General features: G+C 52.6%; 1 protein-coding gene across 1 annotated transcript in view; it reads right to left on the reverse strand.

Annotated features, from left to right (window-relative positions):
- Nucleotides 1-369: 369 nt before the first annotated feature.
- LOC119382239 (galactosylgalactosylxylosylprotein 3-beta-glucuronosyltransferase 2) overlaps nt 370-12,452 on the reverse strand; it is a 93,994-nt gene continuing 81,911 nt past the window's right edge. The window contains exon 3 of the mRNA XM_037649951.2: nt 370-666. Coding sequence (XP_037505879.2) covers nt 370-666 — 297 coding nt within the window. The remainder of the gene's footprint in view (nt 667-12,452) is intronic.

Genomic DNA, 12,452 nt, shown 5'->3' on the forward strand with positions numbered 1-12,452 from the left:
GCCCTTGACCATTCACTCAACAATTCTAGAACAGCATTTCCTCTGTGTAATAATATGAATAAACTGATTTTTATTCCGAATAAACAACCACTACTCTGGGCGTATAAAGGCTCCAACAACAGTTATGGACCATTATAATCGCACACTGCATTGTTACTGGTAAGGATATTTTGCTGGACACAGACTTATTATTATTATAATCAAGAGTTGTGAAACGTGTACAATTGAGTGGAAATGTGAAATATTCGTTCCACTATACTTTCATTAAAGTTTATTGAAGGTGTAAAGTAAAAAACATTTTGCATTGTAGAAACTTAGCGAAGCCTCCTTTGAATCAGAGGGCAAGCTACCAAGGGTATCTGCTTGATTTCATGAATGTAATCGCCGTGCGTGTGCGTTGAGAAGTGTAGGCAGGGGTGCCAGACGTCTTAGATTTACCCACAGAACAAATGGCATATGTACCTGGGCGAATAGGAGGTGGTCGTATGAGTTGTCATCGTCGGCGAAGTACAGGACAGAAGGCAACACGGCGTTCTCTCGCAGCCATGCTATTGCCTTCAACCGAGGAGCAACGCCTTTGCCGTACTTTTGTCGGCGATACTGCGGCGGAGTACGACTGGACAGCTGAACGCCAGGCAGTCCTGAGCGGCGCATTACGTTTCGCACCTGCAACGCACATTCATCCGTTCATATTCATCCGCTCTTCATTCAGCGTAGGAAAGTGCTAAGTCGGGTGTATTTACCACTTCATTTTGAGGCGCTCATCGGAAGCCCTCTGCGACTATGCTTTAAAAGATTGTAGCATATTTGTTCTTGTGACGAATGTAGCGAAAGCACAAGTGAATAGATGGGACGCACATTCAGAATGTTTATGAAAAAATTTATGGAGTATCACAAAAACTTATGAAAAGAATAAACTGCAATATTATTGTCATTTCAATGAGTCATCAAAGAGATTACAAAATGTATGACTTCTTACCCCATTTCTATACACCTTAGTAAGCAGCCAATAACTTATTCGTATTTGTTGGCACAAACGTTAGCCATAGCGGTGCACATGATAGGCGGGGAAACTGAAATGTAAAAACAGGCATTTACATATTGTCACGTGGTCGTGACGTTGACGTAGGCAGCACTCAGCACGTCAGAGATGAAACACTTCATTTGACCGAACTTGTGGCCGGGAAACTGAAAAGCAATACACTGATAGCGGCGAATAGAGCGTCGACCGTCGATCAACTGACAAGCGGTGAAGCGCGTCGGCTTTTATACAGGCGCTGTCGAACTTTCCAGCGATATCGCTGGTTGTTGCGCAATCTCTAGAATAAGCTCGAGTGTTCGCGTCTCGCACGCAATCTTAACAAAATGATCTACAATACTCGATAAGCTTCTCGAACAATGAGGCGCGGTTTGCGCTAAGCGTTGCTGACAGTCTTTGTGGGCAAAAACTGAATACAGCAAAATGATAATAAGAAACGCCCGTGGCAATGCCCCCCTCTGAAAAAGCATCGTCCCGATGCTTAAAACAGAACAGGCCAATGCATGCAACAATAAATAACAAGAACAAAGTACAATAAACAATAAGCACAAGCAAGAAAATACAATAATAAAGCAAAATCACAGTCCTCAGATTCGCTAACGGCCGTAATATCGTTTGAGGCGCACGACATGGACGACTTCAGGTCGTGCACGGCGCAGCTGAGAGTTCGTAATGCCGTCAGGGACAACCTCGTAGTCGAGTGCGCCGAGGCGTCGAAGTACTCTGTACGGTCCGAAGTATCGTCGAAGCACCTTCTCACTAAGTCCCCGTCGGCGTATTGGCGTCCATACCCATACACGGTCACCGGGTTGGTATTCCATGTGGCGTCGTCGAAGGTTGTAGCGGCGGCTGTCAGTCGTCTGCTGGTTCTTGATTCGTAGACGGGCGAGCTGTCGTGCTTCTTCGGCGCGCTGTAGGTAGGCGGTCACGTCGGTGTTTTCCTCGTCGGTAACGTTTGGTAACATGGCGTCGAGCGTCGTTGCCGGGCTCCGTCCGTAGACCAACTTGTATGGTGTCATCTGTGTCGTTTCTTGTACAGCCATGTTGTACGCGAAGGTCACGTACGGAAGGATAGCGTCCCACGTCTTGTGTTCGACGTCGACGTACATGGCCAGCATGTCGGCGATGGTCTTATTTAGACGCTCGGTCAGGCCGTTGGTCTGTGGGTGGTACGCGGTGGTGCGGCGGTGGCTTGTGTGGCTGTATTCCAAGATCGCCTGAGTTAGGTCAGCCGTAAACGCCGCACCTCTGTCGGTGATGAGCCGACAGAGGTACGGCGCCTCTGGGGCGCCATGTCGAAGGACGATGCTCTCAACGAAGAACTTGGCTACCTCAGCGGCACTGCCTTTGGGCAAGGCCTTTGTCTCGGCGTAACGGGTTAGGTAGTCAGTTGCTACGACGATCCACTTGTTGCCGGAAGTCGACGTCGGGAACGGTCCCAGTAGGTCCATCCCAATTTGCTGGAACAGCCGTTGAGGTGGCTCGATAGGCTGCAGAAGTCCCGCTGGCCTCGTCGGCGGTGTCTTCCGTCGCTGACAGTCTCGGCACGTCCTTACGTAGCGAGTGACGTCGTCGGCAAGGCGCGGCCAGTAGTACTTTTCCTGTACTCGTGCGAGCGTGCGGGAAAGTCCGAGGTGTCCAGCCGTCGGGTCGTCGTGCAGGGCATGCAGAATTTCTGGTCGCAGTCCTGAAGGTACAACGATAAGGTAGCTGGCTCGGGCTGGAGAGAAGTTCTTCTTTACGAGGACGTTAGTTTTCAAAGAAAATGATGTCAACCCTCGCCTGAATACTTTTGGGACAACGATGGTCCTGCCCTCAAGGTATTCCACTAGACTCTTTAGTTCCGGGTCGGCTCGCTGTCGTTCGGCGAAGTCGTCGGTACTTATGGCTCCCAAGAAGCTGTCATCATCCTGGTCGTCGGGCGGTGGTGGGTCGACGGCGGCACGAGACAAGCAGTCGGCGTCGGAGTGTTTCTTTCCGGACTTGTACACGACGGTAATGTCAAATTCTTGAAGTCTTAGGCTCCACCGTGCAAGGCGACCTGAAGGGTCCTCCAAGTTAGCCAGCCAACACAAGGCGTGATGGTCGCTCACAACTTTGAAGGGCCTGCCGTAGAGGTAGGGGCGAAACTTTGACGTAGCCCAGATGATGGCGAGGCACTCCCTTTCTGTTGTGGAATAGTTGGCCTCTGCCTTAGACAGCGGCCGGCTAGCATAACTGATAACTCTTTCCAGTCCTTCCGTCCGCTGCACAAGGACGGCGCCGAGTCCTACGCTGCTCGCATCGGTGTGAATCTCCGTATCGGCGTATTCGTCGAAATGCGCAAGTATCGGAGGCGTCTGCAGGCGTCGTTTCAGTTCACGAAATGCTTCGACTTGCGCTGTTTGCCACCTGAATTTGACGTCGGTCTTCGTGAGCTGCGTTCGTGGCTCGGCGATCCGTGAAAAGTCTTTGACAAAGCGTCTGTAATAGGCGCACAAGCCGAGAAATAGGCGCACGGCCTTCTTGTCGGTGGGTGTCGGGAAAGCAGCGATGGCAGCTGTTTTCTGTGGGTCTGGGAGCACTCCAGTCTTGCTGATCACTTGACCCGAAAACAAGAGCTCCTCCTACGCGAAGCGGCATTTTCTGGCTTCAGGGTGAGCCCGGAGTTATTGATTGCTTGAAGTACGGATTGAAGTCGCTGGAGGTGTTCGTCGAAGTTCGAGGAAAACACAACGACGTCGTCCAAGTAAACAAGGCAAGTCTGCCATTTCAAGCCAGCTAATACAGTATCCATGACTCGTTGGAAAGTCGCAGGTGCCGAGCAAATACCGAAGGGCATGACCTTGAACTCGAACAGGCCGTCCGGTGTTATGAAGGCAGTCTTTTCTCGGTCTCTCTCGTCGACTTCGATTTGCCAGTAGCCTGTCTTGAGGGCCATTTACGAAAAGTACTTCGCGTTGTGAAGTCGGTCTAGGGCGTCGTCTATACGTGGGAGAGGGTACACGTCCTTTTTCGTGATTTTGTTCAGGCGACGATAATCGACGCAGAAACGTAGGGTCCCATCCTTCTTCTTCACTAACACCACGGCTGACGCCCACGGACTCTTTCAAGGCTGGATGATGTCGTCGCGTAGCATTTCGTCGACTTGTTTTTTTTATGGCCTCACGTTCTCGCGTCGAAACTCTGTACGGGCTCTGACGAAGTGGCCTGGTACTTTCTTCTGTTATGATGCGATGTCTTGCGACCGTTGTCTGCCGAAGTCTGGACGACGATGAAAAGCAGTCCTTGCATTGCAGGAGCAGGGCTTTGAGCTGGTCTTGCTTGACCTTCTGAAGGATCGGGTTGACGTCGAAATCTGGTTCGGGACCTCGATTCGTCGAAGCAGGTTCGGCAGCATCGAAGAGGGCGAAAGCATTGCTGTCGGCCTCACATTCGTCGATGTAGGCGACCGTCGTACCAATGTTGAGGTGCCTATATTCGTGGCTGAAGTTTGTCAGCAATACCTTCGTTTTACCGTCACGCAGCTGGGCTATACCTCTCGCGACACAAATTTGACGGTTCAGGAGTAGGTGCTGATCGCCCTCGATGACGCCTTCATGGTTCGCAGCTTTTTCGGTGCCGATGTAAATAATGACACTGGAGCGCGGCGGAACGGTCACCTGCTCTTCTATCACATTCAGTGCATAGTTCCCTGGCGTCGCGTGGGGCGGGAGCGCTTTGTCTGAGGTTAGTGTTATCGACTCAGACCTCAGGTCGATGACGGCGCCATGGTCACTTAGGAAGTCCATTCCAAGTATCACATCCCTGAAGCAGTTTTGTAGGATTACAAAGCTCGCAGGATAAGTCCGTATTGATGGTGACTCTCGCCGTGCAGACACCAGTCGGCGTTATCAGGTGGCCTCGAGCTGTCTGGATTTCGGGTCCACTCCAAGCGGTCTTTACTTTCTTCAGCTTGGTGGCGAATGGCCCACTGACGACGGAATAGTCGGCCCCAGTGTCGACGAGAGCGGTGACGTTGTGGCCGTCGATGAGAACGTCTATGTCGCTTGTTCGTCGTCTTGCGTTGCGGTTGGGTCGCGGCGTCGGGTCACGGCTGCGTCGGTTTGTTCCGCTACTTCCATGTTGCGTTGTCGGGTCTTCTTTGGTCCGCGTGGTTTTGTCGGGACGTCTTCGTCTGCTTCGCGTCGTGTTCTGCAGGTCTCGTCGCATTATCGTCCTCGGCGGCCGCGGAGGATCTTCGGCATTTCGTCTTACAGCAACCGCACCTCCATCGGTTGCTGCCCTTAGTTTCCCGGATACGGGCTAGGCGACCGGCCCCGGTTTGGGCCAGTGTACTGCCGGCGGTGCGGTGACATGTACCGGCCAGGCGACGGCGAGCGGGAAGGTCGGCGTTCTTACCGCTGTGCTCCGGTGAGATAGTCGTCGATGTCACGAGGCCGTTCGCCTGGCTACGGGCGCGGCGCGTTGATGGCGAATCCGCGTAGCCCCATCTGTCGGTACTGGCAGCGGCGGTATGTGTGGCCGGCCTCCCCGCAGTGGTAGCAGAGCGGGCGGTTGCTGGGGCGCGCCAAACGTCGGTCTTTCGGGGGGTGTAGCTTTGGCTTGCAGGCGGGCGGGACGGCGTCGGAGGTGGCGGCGGTGTCTGGCGACGGAAATGCGACGGCGCGGGGCGTTGGTGATAGGGCGGAGTGGCGACAGCATGGCGTGCAACGGCAGCATAACTCATGGCTTCCGGCTCAGGTTGCGGCGCTGCAGCAACTCCCAGCGAATGCTGAAGTTCCTCACGAACGACGTCGGCTATGGAATGCACCTGGGGTTGCGATGCAGGAAACATCTTTCTGAGCTCTTCGCGCACGACCGCCCTTATCGTCTCACGCAAGTCGGAGCCCAGCGCATGTGCTTCCCCGTAGTTCGTCGTCGGCATGCGGCGGTTGTATTGCCTCGTGCGCATCTCGAGCGTCTTCTCGATTGTTTTTGCCTCCGCGAGGAATTCTTGGATGGTCTTGGGTGGGTTTCTGATCAGTCCCGCGAACAGCTCCTGCTTCATTCCTCGCATGAGGAAGCGAACTTTCTTCTCCTCGGGCATCTCGGGGTCTGCGTGGCGGAACAGTCTCGTCATTTCTTTTGTTAAGAGTGCCACGTTTTCGTTAGGCAGCTGCACGCGGGTTTCGAGTAGAGCCTCGGCCCTCTCCTTGCGGAGGACGCTGGTGAATGTTGCCAGGAACCTGGTGCGAAAAACGTCCCATGTTGTCAGGGTTCGCTCTTGGTTCTCGAAACAGGTTCTAGCTGCGTCCTCCAAGGCGAAGTAGACATGCTGTAGCTTGTCTTCACTGGTCCAGGCATTGAAAAGGGCGACTCGGTCGTAGGCTTCGAGCCAGCTTTCCGGGTCTTCGAACGACGATCCGCGGAAGGTTGGCGGCTCCTTGGGCTGGCGAAGAAGGATTGGCGCAGGCTGCACGTGGTCGATCATCGTCGCTGTGGTCAATGTTGAGATCTGCGGCTGCCTGGGTTTTTCGGGAAGGAGCCCGTGCTCTGGCTGCAGTCCCTTCTGCCTGCGGCTTGTTCGACGATCCGGAATTTCTTTGCCGTCGTCCTCGTCGCGGCTTGGGCTTGGGTCAGCGCTCCGCGGTGGCGTCCGGATCATGAAGCAGCGCCTCCACCAGATGTCACGTGGTCGTGACGTTGACGTAGGCAGCACTCAGCACGTCAGAGATGAAACTCTTTATTTGGCCGAACTTGTGGCCGGGAAACTGAAAAGCAATACACTGATAGCGGCGAATAGAGCGTCGACCGTCGATCAACTGACAAGCGGTGAAGCGCGTCGGCTTTTATACAGGCGCTATCGAACTTTCCAGCGATATCGCTGGTTGTTGCGCAATCTCTAGAATAAGCTCGAGTGTTCGCGTCTCGCGCGCAATCTTAACAAAATGATCTACAATACTCGATAAGCTTCTCGAACAATGAAGCGCGGTTTGCGCTAAGCGTTGCTGACAGTCTTTGTGGGCAAAAACCGAATACAGCAAAATGATAATAAGAAACGCCCGTGGCAATATTCTAAAGACAGCGTATGTGTTCGGACTCCTCGCAGCAGGCACATAGTACCTCTTAGCACTTCGTGCGCCAGAGCCAAGCAAGCGCGTTGGTGGTGTGACATAGCCGGGTTTGCAGAACGCGGCGGAGTTGTCGGTACTCGACATCCTAATAATCAGGCATTGCTTCGAATAATTTATGACGTCAGAGTCATATTTCAAATGCACCTGTGCCAAGCCGCCACTTGAGAAGCACTTAGAGGGTGCCTACCTAAATTTATCGATGAGCAATAATTCAGGTATAATAAAGAACTGAGACACGGCGTCGCCAACAGGAATTGGAAGACGCGACAATACAGCAGCGTGGGCCTAGCCAGCGCAAAAAAAACGTAGTGCCCCTTGCACTAAGTCGCACGAGGCTCAGTTACAGCAGCGCTGGTGTGCGCCTATAGCTGGTCCTGGCTTGGCTAATCTTTTACTCTCGCACCTCTCTCTTTTCCACCCCTTCCTACACTACACTATATATGGCTATGCTGGTTGCATCCAGCGCTCTGTGGCCTTGCACTTCATTGCTGTGGCACTGGATCCGAACGTGCGCGCGTTAGAGACTGCGCCGCCATTGTAATTGGTGCACTTGAGTCTTCTGTGTATGCGCCGGTTCGTGATTGGATGCGTGCATTCACGGGTACTAGGAGCGGGGGGGGGGAGTCGGCTTTGTTTGTGTGACTGTTAATTCGGGGCCGATGCAGTGGAGACGTCCCACATATACTTCTCTCGGTGGGGTTGCAACAACAAACTGGCTACGAAGATGGGACACGGTAAGATACACTGAAAAGGGCTTCGTCGGGCGCTACACTTGTAACGCCGCCGGAGTTCGTGGTCTACCTCGAGCGGCTCGAGGGCTTCATCGCCGCAAAGGACAATTCAGAAGAAACGAAACTGCAGGTCTTCTTCACTACGATTGGCGAAAATGCTTACGGGACGCTCGGGAGCTTGCTTCTTGCAAAGACGACTGCCTAAGTGACGTTCGAGATCGCCGTCGATGCACTTTGTTATTATTAGATGCGAAGCAGCTTATGGCGGAATTCAATCCGGTGTGCGGCGTGACCACCCTTACTGTGCGTGCGCATCCTCCTCCCCTTCCTCTCCTCTCCTGCGCTTCCCCCCTCTCGCGCGCCTCATTCTCTCCTGCGCCACGCCGCGATGAGCGGCAGCGCATGCGTGTCCCCTCCCCCTCTCTCTCCTCTCATACGCTCCCCCCCACTCGCACGCCTGTGGACCGCGTTCGGCCGCCCGCCCTGTGAGAATTAACTGCCAGGCTAGAGGGAAGACAAGACGCGCTATAGCGTTCCTCTTCGCGTTCCAGGACGCTTTGAATGGATGGATGCAGCTTACGGCGCGGGACTTCACCCCAGCTTAAGAACCTGGCGAGCCAGCTCCTAAAAAAAAATTACGTTATCTCCCGCTCAAGCGGACCATCTCGCCGCTGCTTCACATTCCACACATCGTTCCCTTTAGTGGGAGATGGTGTAATTTTTTTGTTGTGCAGCTATGTTTCCTCCCTGAAGTCCAGGAGGAATCTGTAATGCGGATCAAGCGGCCTGGTGTGCTGAAGTCCTACACGCCGCATGTGGCGTCGATGAGCCGCTTGTAGCCCAGGGCATGTCCATAAAAGATGGTTCAGTTCTGCTTCACGCATTGTAGCCGGACAAAATGGGCAGCTCGAAGTTGGTTCGGTGTACCCCCCCCCCCCTTCGCGTGAATTGAAGGCGTCACAACGCTCCCAAGAGTTCCATGGTAATGGAAAGCTTCCTCCAACGAAAACAAGAGAAGCATGAAAACATGGTGGACTTCATGGTGGGTGTGAAGAAATTCGCGGCGACGCGTGCGTGTGGCACATTTCTAGAGGAAGCTGTTTGGGACCGACTAATCGCCGGCCTTCGAACGGATGCTACACGCTGCCGTGCAGACGACTAGCCACGCCGGATGCTGAACCCACATGGGTACGCGCCTGCACCATCGCTGCGGCTATGGAAGCCGCTAAGAAATACACTCAACAAATGTCCTCTACGACGAGAGAAGGCCTCACAGCGAGCGTCTCTGACTTGCACGCGAAGAGTAGTGCATCCGAAAAGGCTGAAAAAAATCCACGCATATCCACGAAGTGAATGATGATAAGGGAGCGAAGCACTGGAGATCGTTCGGTAACCGTGAATCTCCCGTTTGACGTTTTTGCCGTCCTGCCGCCGCTTCCCGCGCCCTCGCCTCCGGAATAGTAACTTGTCGGCGTTCCCGTTGAGCCGCCGCATGCCGCGCCTTACATTCGTTTTCATCCATGGCAGAAAGAGAATGTGTGGTCTGGAACGTGCCTACATACGCTTTTGCACCGCAGCGTCTTCTCGTGTATTTTCACTCCGGCGTGCATTGTGCTTTTATACGCTTGATTGATGGGCGCCTAATGTCGGTTGTTTAAACACGAAAGCGTTTTATGCCGGGGTCCACCAAGACTTTAGTGATGTATTTCCGTCACGGAAATGACGTCCAAAAAGTTTACACGATCAGAGGGCAAAGAAAAAAAGTTCCTTCAGCGGGCATCGATCTCACGACCGCGGTCCGCAACAAGAGATGCCGGGCACGCTATCCACTGCGCTACGGTCACTTTTTTTTCTTTATTGTACTGCGCTACAGGCTCTAGAGGCTTTACAAACGCGCCTTTTATATCTACCACTTTCCTGGTTGGCCGAGTGGGCTTGCCCTCTGGGAGCGGTTAAGTAAAGTAATTCGTCATTACTCGCTTGACTTGGACGACACGATTCCGCCTTTTCCGTGTCTCGTCGTCGTCTTCGTCGGCGCACCGCACATCACAAAACGCCAACGCCGTGCACCAGATGGAACTACCGCGCACATCATGACATGGCCTCCGCGATTAGCACCTGCAACGCGTTACACGTACGCCCCATTCGGCGCGTTTTTAATAGAAGTTCAATTTTGTCAATGCCTTAACACACCGCGAGATGGCGATCTTAGCCCTAGCGTCGTAAAAGCGTCGGCCTCGCTCATAGCATCACGCTAATCCAAACCAAAAATAGCTGTGCGACGCGCGCCTGCCTCACCTGGCTGTAACACCGCGTTTCCCTAGTAATCATATTTGTAGCGCAAAAAAAACCAGACGTAGACACAAGTAAGGAACACATACACAGGACGGGCGCTAGACATCAACTGATTTATTACTACAGACAACATAAAAAGCCAAAAAACCGTCGGACATGAGCGCATGCGCACCATCACACTCCGAGGTGCTTCCTTATACCTGCATCACCACGTTTTACCACCTTACATGCGCAAGATTTCCTTGCAGATAGTCAAGCTCTTTACGAGACAAGGCTATCGACGCAACACTGACACATTTTCTTTCATTCTCACTTATAGCAAACGCTTCTATAATTTCTCGCGTAGCCTGGTCCTTGCCTTTCTTAAGCACACGTGTAGTGGTGAGTGTATGTGTTCCTTACTTGTGTCTACGTCTGGTTTTTTTGCGCTACAAATATGATTACTGGTGATTCAAACCAACTAACCCGCATCACCGCCTTGACCGCGTTTCCCGCTCACGCGCTCACCCCGAGAACAATCGCGGCCGGGCTACCGGGGCGGCACGACGCGCTTTGCGTTTCCCTCTAGTCCAGCCGTGGTGTTCAATCGCATTTTAACATGCCGCAGGATGGCGACCAAGTTCTGCGTCCAGTATGCGACGCTCTTCTGGCTATCACACCTCGTTCTCTGATTACGCTTTCACCATTAAGTACTACAGCTACCACAAGGGTTTGTTTAATCATTGAGCATGCACGTTAGTCGTCGGGATGGAGATGTACCACCAATCATCAAAGTGGGTGCATCCACGTTAAATGGTGCTATAGCTGCCAGACATCAAGATACATTGTGCAAACCCTCTGATATCAATGTACAGTATTCAGATACTTCTGTAAGGGCGCGCTTTACTTTTAGAGCTATTGCTGTGTGCGCATGTGTGGTAAGTTTGCCTTGTGCATATATATGCGTTGGTTATGAAAGAATAAAGCAGTTGTTAGTCAGCGCTTGTGTCGTACGTTTCTTTTCTTCGTCGGTGTCTTGTTCGTCTGCGCTCTAATTTTGCCTCATGATTCTGGTAGCGGTGTAACATATATACTGTGATTCTGGTTCAGCCATCTCGTATCTTCCGTCCTGTGGCATAAGTCTACAAGAGCCATAGCGTTCCCACTAGCTTGCACCACCACTGGCCACGGGACGCTCTTCTTTTTCCCTGGCCGAGCTGGCCACGTAATAAGGCCTCGACAGCTGGTATGGTGGCGCTGCGGCGCTAGGACAGTCAGCGCTGCGAGTAGGGCCGCGCGCGTGATCCCGTCGTGGCATGTTGCGAATGCCGCTCTGTGTGAGCAGAGCAATAGCATTGCGGAACGAGCTGCGCGCGTGATTGTGTGGATTCCGCGGAACTGAACACGTACAAATATATTTAAGATAAAAGCAATCTTCTTCACGGCAGTGATCTTTACGCCGCTGATCATGTTTGCGGCGTCAGGGAGGAAAATGTGTCAGCAAAGGGGCCTTCCAAGTCAGTTGCAAGTGTGTGAAGAGCGTCGACTAGGAGGTCCGACTTCAGGTTATCAAAGCTTTATCAAGGTCTTCTATTATTTACGTTTAATTAAAAGCATTGTGACGAAGATGCGCCTCCATCCAGCAACATCGCCAACGCTCGGCACGCACGGCTCGTGGTTTTTCTTCCTTCATCCATTACTCGAAGAGCTACCTTTGACTTTTCCATCCGTTCTCGCTATTCAGCAGGGCTTCTCGCTATTAATCAGTCTGCGTGTTTTGGTTGGTGTTCGCGCTAAGCAAGAAAAAAAAACGTTCGTTCCTCTCGCTTTTTTTTTTTTACGCTGGCTCGTTCCCTTCGGACTTTTCGATGATTTCTGCACATTTTCCCAGCTGTCTATAGAGCCAATTGCACATTGTGGGAGCAAGGTGCACATGCAAGGGTGGACGCCGAGGATGGTGTAAGCCCGTCGCCGCCTTGTCTATGTTTGTCAACAAGTGCGAGCACACATCCTGTACAGACCTATCATGCGCCTGGCTCTGGCCATCGCCGCATCCCCTTCTAGATACGAAGATGTTTAACGCTGCGTCGCAGGGTCACACTGTCACCTTTCTCATAGCACGCAAGAAAACGTGTCGGAAACGTGCAGGGCTTTCGAGCTTCTCTCATCATTGCGCAAGAAGTGGGCACTGCATATGCTGTTTCGGTGCTTCACAAGCTGCCTAAGACCTCCATCGGGGCTAAAAGAAGGCAGAGCTTATGACCACAACGAGCAAATATGCGCAGTAATAGCAAGGAAAGCATTAAAAATTAA

Source organism: Rhipicephalus sanguineus, chromosome 2, assembly GCF_013339695.2.
Source record: "Rhipicephalus sanguineus isolate Rsan-2018 chromosome 2, BIME_Rsan_1.4, whole genome shotgun sequence".
Taxonomy (NCBI): Eukaryota; Metazoa; Arthropoda; class Arachnida; order Ixodida; family Ixodidae; genus Rhipicephalus; species Rhipicephalus sanguineus.